Source organism: Chaetodon auriga, chromosome 13, assembly GCF_051107435.1.
Source record: "Chaetodon auriga isolate fChaAug3 chromosome 13, fChaAug3.hap1, whole genome shotgun sequence".
Taxonomy (NCBI): Eukaryota; Metazoa; Chordata; class Actinopteri; order Chaetodontiformes; family Chaetodontidae; genus Chaetodon; species Chaetodon auriga.
In genome coordinates this window covers 7876926-7900064 of record NC_135086.1, presented here as the reverse complement: position 1 = coordinate 7900064, position 23139 = coordinate 7876926, and the positions used below count along the sequence as shown (strand labels likewise).

General features: G+C 40.8%; 1 protein-coding gene across 10 annotated transcripts in view; it reads left to right on the top strand.

Moving 5' to 3' along the window:
• stxbp5l (syntaxin binding protein 5L) overlaps positions 1–23139 on the top strand; it is a 125135-nt gene that overhangs the window by 14993 nt on the left and 87003 nt on the right. For all 10 annotated transcript variants that reach the window (XM_076746275.1, XM_076746272.1, XM_076746270.1 and 7 more), the window contains exon 2: positions 4766–4863. In XM_076746275.1, the coding sequence (XP_076602390.1) occupies positions 4766–4863 (98 nt within the window). The remainder of the gene's footprint in view (positions 1–4765; positions 4864–23139) is intronic.

Sequence of the window (23139 nt, the reverse complement as noted above, 5' to 3'; positions counted from 1 at the left end):
AAGAGAAAAGGGGAGGAGGTGGATGGAGAGCGGAGTTGATGTAATGCAGCCTCTGGCAGCCATAACACAGGTCCTTTGCAGCAGGTTAACATTTGCTGCACGGCTGACTGTGCTTCTAAATGTAGCTTCAACAGAATGAATATACATATGGTTATTCTTTTGTATTTATTTTCCCTTGTTAACTTTCGGGCTGTTTGTGATGGGGGACTGATCACATGACAAGTTGCTAACATATGTTTGCTAACAGCAAGCTAATCAGACTTTAAAATGTTGCTGAATGAATAAAGCTGTCTTTATTAGGCATTGTTTAGATTAGGCAGTGTTTTAGACATTAGCAAACTACAGTGGCATGGAGTTGCGTCATTGTATTTATATAAATAAAAGATAGAGAATGGAAGTATGGGTGAATCTGATCACGCACACTTGCATACACACATACACTACATGTACAAACACCCTCACTGAAAGAGAAAGAAAATGGCTTTATGGCTTTGGCCTTAAAATATATATGAGCGGCACTGAGAGTCACCAGAGTAAATGTGTTTCTCATCCATGTCTTGGTTCTCTTGAATGTATATGGAGGGGTGGCTCGCCTGTATCCCAGCAACAGTGCACTAACCTAAAGGGGCCTGATGTCAAGACCCGTAGGATAAATATGTGAATATGTGTACATCTGGCCAGGTTCTTCCTTAAATATGTCTGTTTCTCCATGATGTGTGTGCAGGCCATTACATATGAATGATTTTGTGTATTAATGTGTATGAGTGACTTTTTTTACAGTGTGAGATTCATTTGCTGATACTGCTTCCTAAATAAAAATCCCCTTTTGATCAGAGTCAAAGTCAGAAAGGGGTTTTTGCGTGTCAGTTTGAAGCTTCATTGCCAGTATCATCTGCAGCTCTCATTGCTACTATAGGCTCAATACGTATAATTCCTGTCAACTCAAACACATGACCTTGCTCTTTGTCCTCTTCAATAAAAGGGGAATGGTGGGGAAGGCAAGTGCTTTTTAAGGATCGGGTGTGTGTCAGTGCCCATTCTGCAAACGTTGTCTTACCAACATTTGAACCCCATAAAATGTAGTTACTTCTGTCATCAAGTCATCCTGTTTTCATGTGAGAACACATTAAATCATGGAAGGGAATTCCAATCTCAAAGCCATTTGATTGTGGAGTAGTTTAGATGTGGATGTGTATTGGGGTGTTGGTGTCGGGAATCATGGTGCATTTTAATGTTACAGCCTAATGCCTTCCAGATGTGTTAGGTGTAGTATTGTGAGAGAGTTACGTATGTACTCAGCAATGCATTTATTCAGTGGGGCCACAAAAGCGAAAGTGTATTTATTTGGATAGTTTTTAACATTCAAACATTATAAAATAAAAGAAGCACGTCGATTTCTTCATCGTTACTAGCTCAAGTACCTGGAGGAGCCCGTGTGTGCAACATTGTTTTGGGCCATTTGATTGGATTAAAGTTCAGTCTGTTCCAATTCAAACTGCAGTGTGAAGAATGGTAGTAACAGAGAAACAGAACAACGACCACAATGCCCAAGATTTCTAATTACTTTTTGCTGGCTAATCTGGAGTAAACAGGTGATGTTACTGAAAATAAAAGACCTACAGGAAAATGCCAGGCATTGCTGTTTGCTGTGTGATCCCAGGACTTGGGTATCTCATGTACTTTCAAAACAGAATTCACAGGGAATGAAATTTACATTCCAAATGTATTAATCATAACATGGCCGAGCTTTTCAAATCCATATTGACTGTTGCTTCATTTTAGATGTACTCAATCAAAAGGTCAGATTCAGTGCACATGTGATGCTAGGTTTCCTGCTTTTATCTGTTGCATTAAAGATTGTTTATATTCTTGTTTACTACTCTATTGGTATGCAAGGCACTCATTGCCCTGAATGTAGCAGTGGAACCCCACTGTTTATGTATTAGTCAAATGACAGATCAATGTGCTTCTGAAGATCAGGTAATTGGTATGCTACAGCACACACACGCACATAAACACTTCTTTACCCTAAGTATATCATGAAGTTAGCATTTCTGTTGTGCTGACAAACATCATCAATGTGTCTTTGAGTGAATAAAACAGTGCATTTTATGTAACATGCTGGAGTTGCAGGTAGGTGGAGGCACAAATTGCAGGACTGCGACACCAGAATTCTGGGTTTGCATCCAGACTGTGGTTAGGGTTAGGCAACAAAAACATTTTGGTTGAAGTTTGGGAAAGATCATGTATGCACCTGACTTTTTCTGTATTACAACAGAGCATGATCTTTCTCCAGTGTTAACCAAGGGCTTTCAATGTCTAAATGTAACCATAGAAAAGTTGAATAATTCTGTGGTCACTTCCAGTGAATAGTGCACTGTGACATTGCCCATTTTGGCCGAAAACAAATGAAATACGTTGTAAACATACATTCAGTATCAACATTTTTGCGATGTGCAGGGTATGTTAAGTAACAGCATTTCCTCATTTTGTTAATACAAAATGTAATTTGGCCAGCATTATGTTTACTTGAAAACATACTTGCTGTTGCTAATGGGTTCTATATAAACATAGTGTCTAGTAGGTATGGCTCCATGATACACTTATAAATATGCAATATGTGTAAATAGTAATAATAATGAATGCTTGGATCGTGTAGACTCACACACATAAGCTCTTGTTTACTGAATATGAATGGGGAAATATGGGCAAAGCGTGCACACATATAGCACATACACACACAGTCACACAAGCATAGACCCATTGCCTGTGCTGTAGTTGCAGTGGAAATCGGTCTTTCTCTGCAGTTTCTCGTTTCCTCTGTCGAGTCTGATCACCACTGAGTGATTTTATTCTGTGTTTTATAACCATTTAATCCATCCACAGACTCTCACTCTATCTTTCCATATTCATGCCTCTGCAGTATTCATGATAGCAGAAAACCCCTGTTTCAACAATTCAGGCAGCCAAACAAAGGTGTTTGTGCTGCTGTCGAAATGGAGGGGGTGGGCAACAATGGGTGTTACACTGTTTACAGACAAGCCACTGATGACTTCATTTTGGGCTCAGAACTGGAGGTTTATTTTTGCCTGATTTCTTTGAAGAATTATTCAAATGAATTATAGGAATTTTCAAACACCGGTCCATGGGCTGCAACTAATGATTATTTTCATCACTGATTAATCTGCAGAATATTTTCACCATTAATGAATTAATCATTTTGTCTAAAATGTAAAAAAAAAAAAAGAAAAAAAAAAAAAGAAAGCTGATCAGCCAAAAAAGACCAAAGTGATGTCTTCAAAACTAACAGTCCAAGACCCAAAGACTCTTCATTTATTATCATAAATGACAAAGAAAGACAGCAGGTCTTTACTTTTAAGCTGGAACCAGGAAATGTTTGACATTTTGGCTTGAAAAATGACTGAAACAATTAAATGATTATCAAAATAGTTGCCAATTTATTTTCTTTTGATTGACAAGTAAATGAGTCGACGAATCTTTGCAGCTCTCAGCTAATGGACATTTTTCTTGGCAGTACACAGGCCTTGTTTGCCTCCAATGTAGGTTTAGTTACTATAAGGGTACATGATGTACTGTTACTTGCATTGGCATTAAGTTATTTTTGTTACAGTGTTTTCTAATGGGCATATGTGACAGAACTATGATCAGATATTTTTAGTTTTTATTCCTATCTGTACCATTGTTACAAGGCTTAAAATTGTACTCTCTCATACTGCAGTTTGCTGGTGAAATAGTAATAATATAGTAACATTTCCATTCAACACTGGTTTTGTCCAAGTCTTCTCCATCCCTCCAGAGCAGATAACTGGAAGAAAGGCACTGCTGGGAAATTTAACAAGACTAATACCAGACAACTGCAGGGAATGCAGCGCACCTCAGAGTGGGAGTGTGAGAGACAGTGTCGTTTTGCCTAGTCAGGCCTTGGCATATGAATGTTGATGCTAGTTCAATCCAAAGGCAACATTAAGCTGCAGTTTCTTTGCTAATTACACAGTATGAAGTATCCATGTTTTATTAATAGAAGGATTTTGACCTTGTAAAGGTTTTTGAATTTCAATAAGCTTTCGGTTCATTGAAATTCAGATGTATCTTTAATGTGTTCTATTTTCATAAATGTTAAAATGATGTGCAAATACAAATAATAGCAGGAATGTGTGTTTACAACAATATATATGGGTGTATTTGTTGTTTATGGTTATCGTTTTTTGTTGTCATGAGTGGAGTGTCTAACATTAGTGCTTCAACTGCAGTTTCAAACAATAAGCATCACGAAGACAGTAGACTGTCACCACAGCAGTCAGACACATGAAAATGTCAGAAGAAAAATGTTCTTTTTTAATCCTTACAAGCTCTTGCTGTTTTGGCAGCCTCAGTTAATAAACAGTGAAGTGGCAGCACAAATGTTTGTTGTCAGTTTATAAAAAGTATTCTGACAAAATGTTGGCTGACAATATGAAAGTAAACACCTGACGCAATGTCCTTCATGTCATTAGTTATCTTTAATCATTTACTCAGAAAATAATTCAGAAGATTTTAGTCATCAAGTTTTTAACAGAATCTAAGGTCACAGTTTTGGAAAATGGATATTTAGCTTTTCAAAATGACAAATCTCCAGCTGGATTCACCACCCCAGAATGTCGTAGGGGCAGGCGAAATCATTAAATGATAAAATCATTTAATTGCCCTACAATCCTAAAATGTTTTCTTGTCCAATCTAAATATTGTTCTGTGTTTTTCCTTGCAGACGGTGCGTCATGGTTTTCCCTACCAGCCCACTGCTTTGGCCTTTGACCCTGTGCAGAAGATCCTGGCCATCGGCTCCAGATCAGGCGGCGTACGGATGTATCCTTTAACCCTCATCTGGTTATTTCCCCCTTTCCTCCGTCTGGAGACACACTAGAAAACTATGCTTAGGTAATTACATGCCACTGGTTGTTATGGTACATTCTAAAAACAAAAATAATGAAACACAATTCCGGTAAACATTAAGATATTAAGTAATCCATGACCTACATTGTGATGAGGATAAATTACAACATTGTTCACCATCTCTGTGAACTATGCTGTAATCTACTCCTACACAAACCTGTGGCATTGCTATAGTGTGTCTCCAGGCAGGGGGGTTCTTCCTCCAACCCTCCCCCATCACCCCTAATTCTCTTTTAGTCCTGTCATTTCATGTGGCTCGGCTGTCATGTCGCAGGCTAAGAACTGTCCATCTAGTGGCCCATCCCCTGGGTCACCCGGTCACAGGGATGAGAGAGGACATGTCAGTGCAACACAGGTAGGAGATTACACCTTCATAAATACCCATGGGGCCCAGTTTGCCTTTAGGGAACCTGGGGCCGAGGCACAAAACAATTATTGATGCCGCAGCAGCCACACTGCTGGTCCTTCTGGGGTAATAGATAGACAGCCAGAGCGATTTCTCTGCTGATAGAAACAGAGAAAGAAGGAGAAAGTGACAGAGAGAGATGTGGCATTTTTTGAATATTTGAAAGCGAGAGAAAGAGATGGAGAATAGGAGGCTGAATGTTGAGTAGAGGGGTGAAGGCGCACAGTGATGTTGTGAGAAAGCTCAAGAATAGAGACAAAAATGTGACTTGATTACATGATAAGCTCAGCTAAATGTAGATATTTGATATCCTTCACTTCTCACTCCCTCTTAATCCATCCCTTCTCTCTACATCTCTCGAAAGAATGCCTGACTGTGAAGTGAGGCTGAGATTTCACCTGGATGGAAGCCCTTGAGTGACTTAGCATTTGTATTGACATGCTGCACACACCTTCCTCTGCTCCCATGTGGCCTTTCACTGACTCTCTCTCTCTTTCTCTCGCTCTTTCAATCGCATGCTCTCAGATACATAGGCTTCTCTATTTTGCTGTTTCTCATTCAGCCTCACCCTTCATTGCCTTGTGTCTAGAGGACCCTTTCCCCCCTTATTTCTGCTTTTATTTATTCAGTTCACCCTTCCTCTGTCCTTCACAGCCAGCCTGAATGTTCCTTCTTTTCTTTCCAGGGCTTTGAACGTCCTCCTGTCATCCTCTGTCATGGTCTCTCTTTGTTTTCTTTTCTCATGCATTTCTCCTCTCTGCGTTCCTCCCTTTGTAGCTGTATTGGTACTGTATACAGTGCTAGCCATTGCAGGAATTTCTCAGGCTCCATTTCTTATTCACAAGTGGCACAATAGTAAGTGCTGTCTTTTGCTTTTGTTCTTTATCGACACCATGTAAGTGCTGCACACACAACCAACCAAGGATATTTGACAATTTCACCAGATTTTCATTTTTCTCACCCAGTCTCTCCAGGGTGGTGCAGCATGTAAAAACAAGCAATTTAAGGCAGCACCCTGTCTCTTTCTCTTCTGTTTGTCTGCTGTGACTGACCTGATAACGTAGTCGCTGCGTTCTACTGCAGCAACCCATCATTATTTGACAGACTTATATATTTTGTTTGTTAAGAAATATGTATTGATCTCCAGGGGCTCAAAGTCAAACATTCAAATGACGCTATCGATTGACTGTGTGAGATTGCAGTTATGTGGGATCTCTGTGGGAGGTGCCTGTTTCAGTGTGTGGTGTGTTGGCATGCATGTCTCTGTGAGTGCCTTATGTATGTACGGTATGCGTGCTTGTGTGCAGCAGAAGAGTCATATAATATATTTGAGTTTCCATGGAGTTTGGTGGCTGTGTTCCCTTCTGCACATGTATGTAACTGAATGTAACGTACATTTTCTTTGATGGATGTGTTTTTGCAGTTTATGCATAATAACCTGGATACTGGCTACAGTTGAGGTACTGCAGTGATTTGTCTAGTGATGTGAGCTAAACGCACCTACTCTGAGATAAAGTATGCCCTATCTGAGCCATGTATTCACATGCTTTCCAGGCAGGAGTATTACCTTTCGCCTTTGTTTCATGGTAGAATTAACCAGCCAGATTTACTTTCACTGGTGGGTGTGTAGTTAACAAGGCTTGGTGTTTTGTCTGAAGAAAGATTGAGTACTCAGAGGTCATTAGAAGGCTTAAGATCATTATGATCAAGTTTAAGAAAGGCCCATGCCTTTGATAATATCATCTTAGATTTATGATTGATACTATGCAACTGAAAAATAAATGTTTCAGCATGTTTATAAGTATTGGTATTCCAAACAACATTGAGCCCCTTACCTTGATAACTTTACCACATTTTTGCAAGCATACTATTGTGTTTGGTGTCTCCTCAAGACATTGAATGCTTCTGCATGCTCTGCTGCACAAACAGCACTCTGGCAAGTAAACCATCAGGGAAACATTAGATCAACAAATAAATAAATAGGTGTGTTTGGGGGAGTTGGGGCAGAGCATGTTGAGAATTCAGCAGATTGAGGAGTTGCTAAAATCATTGTTGATGGATGTTTGAGGGGTAGAAAAAGAAGTGAGGGATGGAAGCAGGTAGAGAAATATAGAGTTACAGGAAAAAAGAAAGAGATAAAGGTATCATTAGAATACTGAGAAGGATGATATTGTTGAGAATAGAAAGGGTGATGTGATAAAAGGACAGCAAAAAGTGGTTGAAGATACTGCTGTGGGCAGAAAAGCTTCTGCTGTATAATAAAGACATGAATAAAACATCCTTAAATTATGTAAACTAAAAATTACACACCCACAAGCCCAAATCCACAAAATTCTAACACTTACATTAAGAGCTTCACAGTGCTGAATTACTCATAAACTCATTTGTATATTTTCTATATTCACTGATATCTTACAGTTATTTTAGCTTCAGGATAGATTTTATCTGAGAAATCTGCGTGATGTTCGTAATACATAATGCTTCTGGGCACCGTTTCCCAGGAACATAGCAACTGGTCACCAAAAGATCCCAACAAACCATATGACATCTTTGTTTACGTGCGTCACTATAACCTACAGTCCCAGCTTAGTGTTGGCTAGAAGAGAGAGAATATGGTGTGCATGAGAGCCTCCTTGATCATCAGACCTCTTTGCTTGAAAAAACACATTAGGATTCAGCACATAACAATGTAATCGATGGTTCAAACAGTCATGTTTCATTTTAGAATTAAGATCTGAAGATATAACTCTTGCAGCAAAGTCACCAAGGTGGGAACCGCAGATTCTCTCTCAAGATTATCTGGTGTTCTGACTCAACCCTGTCTCCTAGAAATTATGTATATGTATAATTAATTTACATTCATAATTATGTTGTGCTGACAAATGTAATTGCTACCTCGATTATGTGCAGAGTCAACGTTTGTTTGAATGAAACAAATGCACTTTGGTTAAGTTTGGCAAAAATCATGACCGCTGCTGCATTTTCCTGTATGAAAACAGATCTTTCCTAAACATTATCCAAGTGCTGTCAGTGAAAAAGCTGAATTAATGCTGTCGTCACTACGAGTGGATAGTGTATCGTGTGATTGTGCGAGATTGTACTGCACCAATGAAATACGTTGTCCTTGTAAACTTTCTCCTGGTACAAATTGGTAAGCAACCACATACTGTAACCCTGCATAGTTAAATACATTAGTATTCAATGTTGTTTGCATTTCCTGAATGACGCCTCCCATGTCCAATCATGATATTGCAATGGGTGGAACTCCACAGTGATCAAAAAGCACGACAGATACATCAGCATACTGACTGTTGTGCACATTGATTTTTATAGTGATTTGTTTCGAACAGTATTATTAATGCCTGCATTGTGTCTAAATGTCACATATTTAATATGAACAGCTGAGGCAATCACAGTAGGACAGGTCCTGCTCTGGTGAATGGTGCATAGTGACGATGTCATCAGGGTTGGCGCAGTGGGTTGGCAATGAGGCTCTCTGCAGTGGGCTCCCAGGACACTCCTCCTCCTACTTGGGGCGACGTTACCAAAATGTGCTGAGATTTTAGTTTATTGAGAGCGAATAGAACAGAGAAAGAGCATGACAAGTGTGTAAGGGTATTTGTGTGTGTGTGTGTTCATGGATTTCTAAACCTGTGTATTTGCTTGCTGAGTATGCATCCATGTGTGCCGTCTACCTGTGTCAATATTGTGTGCGTCTTTGCACAAATGTAAATGTGTGTGTGTGTGTGTGTGTGTGTGTGTGTGTGTGTGTGTGTGTGTGTGTGTGTGTGTGTGTGCCCACGTGTTTGTCTGTTTGTTGGTGTTGGTTTGTGTGTTGCTGTTCTGAAAGTGGATGTAGTTTCAATAAAGGGTTCAGGTAATGGAATTGCCCAGAGTCTGACTGACAGTCACTTCTCATAACAGTCAATCAGATCAGAGACAAGAACAGGAATGAAATGAAGGATGGAAAGTGAAATGGAAATGACTGGTGGGAGGAAGGAGGATGACAGAAAGAGGGTTCATATGAATATCAACAGCTTGTTTATAACCGTGTTGGGACGTTTCAGTAACTCTGTTACTTTTGGCAGTAATAAGTGCTCTAATGTTTTTTTTTCTTTAAATTAAGTTATTAGAATATAGTTACTTAAAGGCTCATTACCTCCTTATTTTTTATATAGCCAAGTAAACTAATTTCTGCCAACTGCAAAGACATGTTGTCTACACTTCCTACTTATGCTGAAAATTTAATGTGATCTCATGCGTGGATGTTTGGACATGCATGATGGTGACAGACAATTTTTCCATGTCAAGATATTCTTACTATTTCTCTTTTTTGGAGCAGAAAGTCAAGAATATTTGAGTAAAATTGTGCCCTTGCTCAAAGTCTCTTTTGACTGTGAAAAACAGGAATTCTAACCTTTTGAAGCACCTGGACAAGCAACCTGCCTGCACAAAGCTAGTCTTTGAAGACCTGGCACCAAAGCAACCGAGGCTGGATTGTATTCATTCGGCTCCGATTCCTGTGACCCAGGGACAACTGAACAAACTAATAGCACTGCATGTTGTTGAAAAAATGAATCCTCTCCGTACTGTCAAATCACCCACTTTCAGGCAGCTAGTTAGCAAGATACCTGTGCAGGCAGCCTGCAAATGGCTAGGAAAACTACTTGGACAGCCAATATGTAAAAATGCAAAAAGGGCTAAAGAAAACCTTTGAGGGGCAAGAGTACGCCTCGACTGGAGACATTTGGTTTGTCAGCAACAATGTATCATTTTAACAGCAATACTGTTAATCATTGACAGATTCTTTTTAAAACATTACTTTCAGTAGAATCAGATTGGCTGATAGGATCATCACATGTTTCTGTTCTATATTCTATTGTCATTTGTTGGGATTCCAAGCAAATCTTTATTGAAACCATAATTAGTTATTTGGATTTATTTTCCCCTCATATTAGGAGTTCTGTTTGATGTCAGGTGTCATAGCAGAACACAGTTCAGTGTTTCCCACAGGATTTTAGGAGACTGTGGTGGGAGGGTCTCTGACCCTCGGGGTTGGGTGTGTGTGTACGTTTTCAAGCCTGATGTATCTCTTTAGGGCATTTTGAGACCACTGAATGTAATATAAATTGCTGTATATGAACATAACAGGTTGGTATCATCCTTAAGAACATGAGAGAGAGAGAGAGAGAGAGAGAGTGCAAGAGAGGTGGCATGTCCTCTTAACCTTCAGAAACGCTCTGATTCAGACTGTTTTCTCCCCGTTTTTTTTTTTTTTTTTTTTTTTACACTTCTATCTTTACAAATACAGCAGTAAGAGACCGACTTTGCCTTTTTGTTTTTTCGGCATCAGCCTTGCGATGGGCCCCCTCATAACCGTGGGCCCGGGGCAGCCGCACCCTCTGCCCCCCCGCCGGCTCCGCTACAGCTTTTAAGCCATAACCTCACCCCTCTTCACCGATAAGGCTGTGGCAGAGTCACTGACTCAGTGCTGTCGGATCCCTCTTTTCTTTCTCGCCGACGAGAGATATTAAATAATTAATTTCATGTTAATTTTTATAAACGGGTAGAGAGAGAGCACAAACGACAGAGGGATGAGAGAAAGAAATAGCGGGAGCGGGAGAGGGAGAAATAGCGGACAAGTAGCTAGCTACCGGGAAATCAGCACCAGGGATAGCGGAAAGTTAGACTCTGTTTAGAAGTTGACTGGTGCAATGAGATCAGCAACATGGCCGACACTGCTCCGTTATCGAACTTGATACCTGCCACTTTTATTATTAGTAGTTTACGCTTCTGCGTCGCGTCAACGCCGTACCTACGCCGTCGACGCGGACCCTACGCCGTAGCCTGACGCGCACCTCCAAAAAATCCTGACGTGAACGTCGAGGACTGTGATTGGTCCGTTCAGAACGTAATTTTCGGTTCAGTCGCAGCCCTATGGTCGCAGCACAACAACACCGCCATTTTCAAAGTTTCTGTGGTGAGAGCTACAAGAAAAACTGGACCAAGCCGAAGAAAGAATTATCAAGGAGGTACGCAAATACGACCACCTCTACAACTCCTCTTCGCGGCAGCAAGAGCCCCGCGAAACCATACAAAGACACAGCAACACCCCCCTAGCGGCTTGGAGGTGAATTGCGGAGCAACGCGTTCCCTCGACGCAGAACTATGAATGCTCAGTAACGGCGTAGGGTGTACGCCGTAGGTACGCCGTCGCCGCGACGCAGAAGCGTAAACCAAGCACTCACACAATCTTGAAATGCCGTCCCGGCCTGCTGTCATGTATGGATCACCGACTGTATGGATGCGGTGTCGCCGGATCGCGCCAAATGCAGCAGACAGTAGGACCGTCTATGAACGCGACCTGTTGGCGCGTGCGTGTGTGTTCACGCGCGCGCTCTCGCTCGCGGGCTATAGAGTAGAGTAGGCTACAGCTGTGTAATCGGCTGACTGACGGATCTGGTTATTATTATTATTTTTTAGGTGGGGAGGAGGGTGGAAAGCGGGGGGGTGGGGGGGCGGGGTGGGGACGAGACTGTGGCGGGCCCAAACGAGACTGTGGAGGGCCGCCACAGTCTCCTTAATTGGTGGGAAACACTGCAGTTCATTTCATGCACAATCACGCATCCAGAAGTGGGCAGACTGTTAATGCTTATGTTTCTGAGCACTTATCTTGATTTAAGAGTTTTGACACACTCAACCCAATGTGCCCATCTCAAAATGCACTCAGTTGCGAGTTTATAAGGTAAAGTGCTAAAATGACCATAATGTTGAATCAGCACCTCTCTAAAACAGTTTCAACAGAAACGGAACAATAGAGCCTTCATGAGAGTAGGATTTATTGCAGGCCTATTGTGTCCGACTGCATAAGCTTTAGGTAGTGCGTGTGTACCTAATAAACTGGCTAAGTGTAAATAGTGCTGAAACATGACACTGTAAGCTGTGTTAAATATCTTTGATCCTGATTCGTAATGTCTCTGGATGTGATATCAACACTGAGTTAATCAATAGACCTGACTTAAGCTGATACTGCATGTCCTCCTCTATCAACTCATGGCATTGCAAGACTATCGCACTGCCGGAAATTTGTTGACACTGCTGAGTAATCGAGATAAGATAGCCAGCATCGACAGCAGTCCTCTGCTTGTTGCTAGGTAAGATGGAGAGTACAGCATTACTTTTGGCGATGAATCCTCTCATCAGCAGACACATGTTTATCCAATGACCAGCAGCAAGCAATTAGTAAACCTAATTTGGCCAATGGAGCTTCAGTGGACAATGGGAGGAGGTCACTCTGTGTAAACACACAGCTGCTGTTACAGTCCATTATTAATCACACAGTCTTACAGCATGTGTGACGGGACAGCTTTGCGGTGCTAGTTAGACAAACAATACCATCAGACAGTCATCCATTATGCATTCATCGTTGTCACACTGTGTCATTGGCTTTGCTGGCTGTGTGAGCGGGCCTGCAAAAATGACTATTTTGTCATCAGTAGCTCAGCTATTACAGAAGGTGGTCAGTGCCATAATCAGGTGCTATCCAGATCAAGAGATATGGGTGTATTTGCACACACCATGTTCTATTTGCATAATTTCTGTCGCCACTGTTAAGCACTAACTCTGTTTCCAAACTTGAGCTCATTATCAACACGCCCGTTGCCATGGATATGAGCACATGCACACATAATCACAAGACATTCAGGCACAGTCGTGCCTAGTGACTCACTTGGTCTTGATTGAATTTCACCTAATAGGATTTGCAGCCCCCTATTTGTAAACTAGAGCTATGGCAGTTTTTACTGGTACCAAAGGTGAGCAAACAAGCAGAAGTGCAGCTCAGGTAGCAGGACAGAAAAGGGATGAGACAGAAATATTAAGGTTCAAGCTAGTGAGCTAAAACCTCTTTGTTGTCTGTTATTTTACATAATATGCTGCAGTGTCACTGCTGTTGTGTCGGTATCATGTTACCTTAACATGTATTTGCTAAATAGGCTGAATCCGCAAGCTTGCAACTGTAGTGTTTTAGTGGTCTCATTTTCTCTTCTTTGTCCCTCCCTCTTTTCATTAGTCCTCATTCTTCCTTGGGGTTCCATTAACTCTGATATTTCTGGTTTGCTTGGAAGACCGCTCATTCTCTTCCTGCTATGTAATGATCCCATCTACAGTACCGTTCAGAGGTGGAAGGAAAAGCAGCCAATAGCCACTCTTATTTCTCTCTCTCACGATGACAAGCTTTAACTGCGTTGGTTTTTTATGTCCCATTGATTGTAAATTTTTAGCTGTAAAAAAACAGGAAGAAAGGTGGAGAGGGAAGGTATTTGGAGGATTTCTCTCTGTTCTCGCTCTATGTCTTTCCCCTCCAATGTGTCATGACCTCTGTTTCTCTAATTTCTCTTTAATTTGTGTTAATCTTCATTCATTATTTTCTTCTGCCTTTTTCATCTCTACACCCAGCACTCCTAAGGCCTTTGTTCTGTCTGTCTCTTTCTGTCTGATTTTGGCCCCTTGATCTTCCCATTTTGCATTGTATGCACAGTACTTTACAAACATGATGCAAATACCCATCTCCTTTACTCTTACTTGTTGTAATCTCCAACCCTCTTCCACTTCTCTTCGTGCCATCCTTACTTCTCTCTTTTTAGAATGATGGCCGTCTTGCAAGAATGTTGATGTGATTTATGCAGTTCACTTATCTTGGCTATGAGGACTGCAGCTCATCTCATGCACAATGTTGTGTGCCCATGCTCACACAAGCACACACATACGCACATTTTTTCATTTTTCAGACAGCTATCTGCTCTGAAGTCTGTGGCAAGTGCATGTAGTCTCACTCTATTGCGCTTAAAGTTCTAAAGATGTGCGTGCGTGCGTGCGTGCGTGCGTGCATGCGTGCGTGCGTGCGTGCGTGCGTGCGTGCGTGCGTGCGTGTGTGCGTGTGTGCGTGTGTGTGGGCTAGAGAGAGACTTGATGAAATGTTGTTTATGAAAATCTGCCCAGACTGCATAGGGAATCTGTGGACAGTGCGATCACTGCAGCTGGAGCTCTGAGTCACATAATGATATGGCTTCATGTAACATCATACAACTCACAGCGTGTTACTGTCAAAATAATTATAACCGATTGCTGCAACTTGTGATTGTTTTGCTATAACTGGTGTAAAACCATGGTTTTATTAGACTGTGTGTCCACAATACTTCTTGTGCCTGTGCCACGTACCAGGCAAGTTACCAAAAGCTTTTTTTGTTGTTCAGTTTCTCCACCATCCAGTGTCACATGGGACTCAGACAGTGTTCACTTTGTGCTTGAACAGGGGCAGTTATTTGCTTTTTTGTCGTGTAACTTTTTTGCCTCATACCTTCTAACAAATATGACCTAGTGGCACACTAGTGGCTTTTAGATCCTCTCCATGATGGTCATTCATTTGTAGAATCCCAAAGTTTCACAATTACATGGTAAAGATGCAGTGATGTCAAAATTTCATACAATTCTTACACAGTTATGTAGAGGCGTGGGAGGACAGTGGATCCTTAGTCTTTCTATGTGTGAAAATAGTTTCAGTAGAGCTTGATTGCATTCATTTCATCTTTAGCCACTGAAGTGTTAAATAGCAGCTGGAGGAGGTGAAGCCCCATTGTCTTTTGTCGTGATGCAAATTAGAATACTCTGTGTAGAGAAATTTGCAGAAAGCTGCTAAATGGATAAATGTTCTGTATGATGCAGAATTCATATAAGCAATTTAAAACAATTATATAGAGGAAACCATAAAGCCCACAGCTTTACACATAGAGGAGTGCAAAGATTTAAAATTTAAAGTCATGTCCCAGCCTACTGCTAATTTGTTGTTGTTCACTATGGCATTTGTACTCATTGGAGTTATATTTGATATTAGATTTTGCTTTTGGTCAAGCTAAGAATAAAATATTCCACAATTATTTGCATACTCCTCATCTTCTTCATCCTTATCCTCATCATGTTCTTCATCCCTACCCTCCTTATCCCCCCGGGGTTGCCAGTCTTTGCTCTTTGGTCCTTCATCCAATCAGCTAGGGATGACGAGGTAGTCGAGGAATGAAAGGTCAGCTGCCTATTCATAGCAGCACTGAGAATACTCTAGGAAATGCCACTGGTATACATTCACAGTGCTGCTAAATGATACATTGCAAAATTTAGACATTTTCAATTCATCTAGAGTTTTATACCAGAAAATCAGCTGGCTGTACAGCATCAAAGTCATGTTTCTCTACTTGTCTCTTAAAATCAAAGATCATTGGGCTTTTTAGATCATTTGTACACTCTCTTACCAGTCATACATGAAGAAAACAACAAGAACAAGTGAGATACTTCTAATATCATTCTCTATTCGCTCATCAAAAGAAAATTAATTGTGAAATATTGTGATAATCAATTAAAAGTTAAGTCATTTTTCAGCCAAAAATGTCAAATGTTTGTTGGTTCCTGCTTCTTAAATTTAAGGATTTGTTACTTTTAGGTTTTGCACTGTTGGTTGGACAAAAGAAGAAATTTAAAGTCGTCAGAGTTCACCTCTGGGAAATTCTGATGAGCATTTTTCACCATTTTTTAAAAAATGTATATACTAAACTAGTTTATTTATTGTGAAAATAATCAGCAGATTAATTGATAATGAAAATAATCATTTGTTGCAGCCCTATTCTGTTTATAGAACCAGCTGTTCTAGTGCTTGTAGCTCAATAGGTTAGTACAATCATTTGCACTGTGTTTTGTTTGCTCTGTCTTGAGTAGGACTTTAGTACAGATTTGTGTGAATATATACCATATCAATGCTGGTGAGATAACACAAAGAGATTTTTTATCCAACAACACAAATGTGTAGTTTTCCAAGAAAAAGGGCGTCACCTGGGGTAGAGCAGCCAGGCTGACCTTTGCATTTATCTGATGTGTAAAGACTGCTTGCTAACCTTTACCACACAAAGGTCACTGACAGCTTCTGTGATTATTGTAGCAACAGAGAAATTTTAGGAGAAGTAGGGATGAGAGTGGCAGATAGAAACACAAGTAATTGATTGATTTAATTTCATCTTAGAGTTGAAACATAAAGTCCCACAACCACCGAACTCAACGTTCAGTAGCCTGCTCTTATGACTTGGGTCATTTTGCAAGACAGTGACTTCTAATTTTGACATTTAGATATGAGAACTTGTGTAAATAAAATAGTATTCTGTTTCTGAGTAAAGTAACAGTGTTGCTGAGATGTGTTACTCATCGGCCCTCTGGCACATGATGCTGTGCACACTCACAAGTGCCTACACACAAACAAACAAGCAGTGAAAGTCTACTACTGTTTTTGGGAGAAATGTCCCACTGTGAATTCAGTAACATGCTATAGACTGAAATCTGTACCCTCCAGCTGAGAGGAACTTGAAATGGAAATGAAAGGAAATGTAAAAAGAGGCATTTATGTGTTTCATGCCATTAACAGGTGGCCGGAGTGGATACAAAGTACAAGATACAGAGAAAGAGAGAATGGAATGAAGGTATGGCAGAAGCTGAAAGTCAAAGGCGCTCTGTGCAGCTCTAATTTTGTGCAGGCACGCAGTGCAAAGCGCAGTGCAAGGTGCAGCACAAATGGCATTTTCACAATTAGGCATTTCCTTTTTCAGCTGATTAACAGCAGGTCTGTGATCCATCTGCAGTCTGTAATTGCAGTGAGGCACATTGTCAAGCTGCAATTATGCACAGCAGATCCATCAGCTGAATTTGTGCGACCAGCACCAGACTGTGGCAAAATAACCACACATACATCTGTGCTCTTGTCCATATTATTCTACACAGTTTCGTATGCAGTGTAAATCAACACAAATGTTGGAGGCTGACACATTGTAAACAATTATACACTTCCAAAAAAAATGCAAGATCATGTAATGTTATATTTTCACTAACCCCCTTATAACCGTCTGTTCCCATCAGTTGTCTTCATGGTGTCTTTTGAGTGCCCCTGCATTGCAGTCTTGGTTATGATTGAAAATAGTTTGTATTTAGTGTTGTCTGACCATGTCAGAGGGCAACAGTGTTCATAGCTGTTCTGAATGGCCAACATATCATCACTCGTTAAATATGGGGATAACAGAGCACAGTGGACTAGAATGTCTGTTAAAGTATACTGATGCTCCACTTGCCTCTGGCAACAAAAGTACAGATGTGTACCTGCGTGACCTCAGCACAATGTCCCATGGATGGATTTACCAAACTGGAGGTTGACAACAAGTTATCAGATTACTCTACTTTCCCTTGTATAGTTTCTGTTTGATGAAGCTCTTTTAATCGATTTAGAACTACACCCACCCAGTAAACCCTAAGTACGCTCATTTTTAAGCTGCCTCAGTTTTAATTACAGTTGATTCCATCTTCAAGGTACTGTATTCAGTGCCCTTTAATCTTTAGGATGGTTTTATGTTCATGCAGTTTGATTTCTCTTCCCAACTCTCTCACAATATTGCATTTTTCCACATTTATATTTTAGTAGAAAGTATGCAAATAAAGCCAGGGTCTGACTGGATGGCAGCCATGCCGTTATCACAAACTGCAAAGAAATTCTGCAAATGCAATTAGCTGTGCTGCCGATGCAATGGTACATGTAATCTTTAAGTCTTTAATTAGATCAGATTACATGTCCCTTTGAATTATATGATTTGGCATGTTGGGACTTATGTTTACTCCACGTGATGTGTGGAGGTGTTTTTATGTATGCGTACTGAGCTTGGTCTTACCACTGTGTCCCCACGTGTAGACACATTACGTAATGCCTAGCTCACTTCATCAGAAGCAGAGAAGGCATACGGAGACACTGACTGAAAAAATTGAAGGATGTTGGTGTTTTGGAGGCTGTGTGACAGATAAGACACAAAGAGCTACTCTGCATTCTTATCTCAGTGCCCAGTGATGTCACATGGAGAACACTGTGCATTGCAACACAATGGAGCATAGGACTGTGAGATCTATGTCTGTGTTTCATTGCAAATTGAAAAATTGAAATTGAAAAGAGGAAATAGAAACAATATTGAGGGATAGCTTTTGAACAATTCCTCCCCCTTTTAAGCAAATTTTAGGAGATTGTCATGCTTGTCAATTAAGGACCAGTGTGTAATATTTAGGGGGATCTGTTGGCAGAATATGACTGACATGTAATGTAATATTCATATTTCTGTTTTCATTAGTTTATGATCACTTGGTAAAAAGAATCGTTGTGCTTTTTCTTAGCTTAGAATGAGCTCTGTATATCTACAGATGGAGCATGTCCCCTTAACGGAGTCCGTTGCTACACTGCCATGTTTCTATAGTAGCCCTGAATAGACAATTGAAACACTGCCTCTAGAGAGCGCCTTTCACAGTCTCGTGGCCACCATAGGTTCTCTTACACGCTTGGAAAATGAAAGGGAAAGGGAGAGGTGAGGCAGGCGGTGTTCATTTGGTCACAATCTGCAACCTCACCAGGATACTCTGGTTATTTTCTTGAAAGCTTTTTCAGAAATTTGAATACATCACACTATATTATGTATTGTTATTGTCATATAAAATCAATATGTTGTGGAAGAAGAAAGAGGATCACGCCAACATTATGAATTTCCCACCCATAGCAAATACCAAAGCTAACTGTAGTTGAAGTGACTGTTTTTACCCCATCAAGCACAGGGGGAAGAAATGAGCTAATTCAATGCAGAAGTGTCTTCACCGCTAAAGGGCCACAGGTTTGGTCAGTGCATATCCACCTTGTGTTCTTCTCCCATTTTCCAATATGCACTCCTCCACAAGAAAACTAGAGACTGTGATGGTGCATAAAAAAGAGAGAATTGAGTCTGTGATGTTGCCATGGGCACATTAACACAAACGTCTCCCGTGGACAGCCCAGATGTAGCATGACCATTCGTTTATTAGATAAAAGGAGACACTGGAAATCATATGCAGAAGTTATTTGTATAATATCAACGACACTATACTGCTCAACTATACTATCCCAAAGGATAGAGGTCATCCCTATGATAATAGTCTCAAAGAAGACAAAAAAGAATAGATATGGATCAGTGGGCCAAAACAGCAGAGGATCCTTTGGTTTATTTTACAAGGACATGCATTCCAAACATAATACAGGTGCTTGTCATGGCTCTAATGAAGAGAATACTGAGATGTGTCCTTGGTGGGCACTGAAAAGGTGCTGTGACCGTCATCACAGTGTAACAAGGTGAGACAGTGCAGCGTAGCACATCATATCTCATTAATTCATCCTGTCTATCACCTAAACAACAGACCCTAGCCAAAGGGCTTTACCGATGCCAGCTGCCTCCCTTGTTAATTTGATTCCTCACCTCAGCGCTCGGGCCTGAAGCAGTCAGCCACTGAGCTGTCCAGGCGTTTTGTCTAGACATCTGCTTGTGAAGACAAAAGGACTTTTGTTGTTGTTTTTCTGGTTTTCCTTCCCCGTCACAAGTCTGTGGTTGTTTGGCCAAATGGACTGCAGGTGCTGGAGATGGACACAGTTTTCTGATCATCTTTGTCAGGGGAGGACAGATGCGATAGAGATGCAGTAGTGTGAGGAGAATGAGGGAGGTTGGAGGAGGTAGTGCAAGCTAAAGCAGGAAAAACATGTGATATGAGAAAAACAACACTTATTCATTTGAAAAGTAGATGGAGCCTGTCACTGACACGGTTTATTATTTCTTAAAGCTTCAAATCATAACTTTCAATCAGATAGTAAATTACATTGTTTTTCTGTAGGTTCCACAGGATTGAAATGCTCTGAAACCACCTGTGCAATCTGTTTAATAGGACGTGATCTTGGCACTCAGTTACAGTAGGTAGTTTATTTAAAATTGTTCTAAAGTCCCAGTGAAATGGCAGTTGGAGAATGTTTAGCTTCTGTAATGTGACCTTTTCAGAGTGAAAGGGATTATGCTGGGATCAATGTAATTTTGAGGGATTTCATCAAATTTCTCTGGGATTTGATCGCTCAAAAGTGGCTGTGCCTTAGTGAGCATGGGGCCTCTGGAAAACCATAGCGATTTGTAACTGGATACCACCCACAATACAGTTGTACTGGACTGTTGGCCTTCACCCACACCTCCCCACCTGCGTTGTTAGATCAGTAGGTGGAGGATGTGGGAGAAATGAATAAAATTGACCACGCTGTTTTGGAAATGTAAACAAAGTTTTTGCTAGCTGACATCCAAACACACACCCACAACTCATGATGTTGCTCTGCCAGCTACGATGACACAAGCAAACAAAGTGGCTTCATATGATGGAAGGGTTAGGTAGTCACCTCAAATCACCTTTGATTGGACAAATATATGGATTTGCCTTTCTGTGACTCCTTTAAGGTTTTGATTTGGAAAGTGTAATGGTGAAACACGCTTATACTGACAAATTGTAAGACGATCAGCTCAGAAGGTAAAGCTTGATTTTGTCTGATTGGCTCCTTTATGGGTCCCTGCTGTCTGTCTGCCAGCCAACCAACATTTAAAAATGTTTGGGACTGTGCTCTAAAACAGAGCTAGTCAAGAATGAGAGACAATCACACTATTAGCCGTACATAATCCCCGTACTGGTCTATTTTACCACCTGTGTTTTGTATGTAGGTACAGCCTTTTGAATTTTGGTGACTTAAAACCACACCATCTTTTATGCCGGTCATACCTCAGCAGCAGAGAGCAGAGTGTAGATAGGCAGGAACACATGGCAATTGCTGCTATTTCCCGTGGCTCCCTTATCCCATGCTTGGACTGATAGGTGGCTATTTTATCTGCTCTTCTGGCCCCTGAATGATGACGAGGAACGATAAAATAGGAAGATCAGGGAGAAACAAATTCCCAGTGACAGATAAGAGGATACTACAGGGTCAGGCTGTGAAAGAGGAGAAAGTGGAAAAGAAACATAAAAGAAGAGGATATAAAGGGGTGAGAGAGAGCAAAACTGTGGTGTGGTTGATGTGGGCAGAATGCGTTGAAGAGCAGGGGAACTGTGTTCAGAGTGAGAGCGAATTCCTTCTAAATGGAAATTTCTGTGGGCTGCTGTGTTGTTGACTGATTAGATTGGAGGTGATGATTGTGTGTGCCCATAGCGCAGGAGCCCAACAAACATGCGCATGAGCAAATATTGATCCACTTGTTTCTTGTGCCAATCAACTTCCCGTTTCCTGAATGAAGTGTCAGTTTGTTAATTAGGGCAGTAATCTGACACTTTCTGACTGTAAAACAGCCTTTGTGACTTTATATTTCTTGTTTTGTGGACCTTTAATGAAAACAGTATTCTACATGCGGTTTAACAGCTTTAAAGGTCAGATCTGATTGACTTTGGGTCCAGGGTCGAAGTAGTATGTGACTTGTAAGGGATAAGGATCAATGTCAGGAATTCTCTGGCTGTGTTAGCAAGGTCATCTGGACCATAATGAGCTATCAGTGATACTTGACTCACTGTCATTATCATCTTTGCTGATATTCATCACAATTACCATGTAAGATGTTGTCATCCATCATCACCATCATATTGTTGACTTCCATCTTCTCTTTTGAATGCTAAATATGACCGCTTTAATGGCAAAATGAGAACAGCCTACATGATTTTTTTTTTTATTGCATTGTCCCTCCTCCCTTTTCTTTCTATCCCTCCTTATACACATATTTCTAGATAATTTTTCCCATTAATCAGTGTGATATTATTTGTAGCTGTTTGTCTGTGTTGAATTCTTTTGTCTCACTTCCACTTCTCTCTTTATTCCTTCCGATGTTCCTTCCTTCCTTCACTCTTGCTTCCCTCTATTTAAACAGGATATTGGGTGTAAGGTTTTTCTAAACATTTGTAGTTTCTGGGATGAATGAGTTATGCCTCATTATAGCAGAGCTCTAATCTCTTCTGTAATACTGCCTGCAGCTTTATAGAGACTGACATGCCAACAATGTAACAAGCTCAGCGTTGCATTTGTGTGTTTACGTGTCACCACGCACACATTCAAAACATGTATTGTGTGTACACTTCAGCGTGCCTGCGAGTGAGAGAAAAAGCGAGAGAGGGGTGTTGTAGGCTCCTTTTGAAAAGGATGCACGCCTCCAACTGCTAGCAGGCGATTGGTGTAGGTGTGCATGTGTGAACACAAGGGTGAACGCAAAGACGCCTGCAAGGAGAGGAGGAGAGAAAGTGGATGGAAAGAGAGATAGGTTCTTGGCAGTGTTGCAGAGTTGGGCTGATTTATCTTCCCACATTGTGACTCACCATTTGTCAACCATACAGTTTAGGTTTCAAAGCAGCTACTGAAAGACACAGAGAAAGTGATAGAAAGAGAATGGGGAGAACAAGTAGTAAAGGAGAAAGAGAAGAGAGAGCGAGCGAGAGAAAAGCAGAGATGACTTCAGATGAGAACAGAGAAAGTAGGACATCAACTTCTGTCTTGCTGTAGCCTGCTAAAAAACAAAGCCAAAAACGGCACTGTATAATTTCAATAAAAATGATAAGTCAGGGCTTTTAGTTGTATACGGTAGCGAGTTTCTAATGCAGAAGGTGTTCGGTCTTTGAAATCCATTAAGGTTATGTTTTGTTGCTTGTGCAAATCCCTGGTCGGCCGTCAGTATCACATGGCACTCTTTTCAGTTTTCGCACGAACAAAATTGCGGAATTTGATAATAAAAACTGAATCAACTGTAAAATGCAGAACATCGTGGAAATTGCCAACATGTGGATGCAACTTCTAAAAGTCAGGGTTTTCCCTTCCTTTGTAAGCTTTTTTTTTCTCAGTGCTGAGTGAACAGAATAAACTA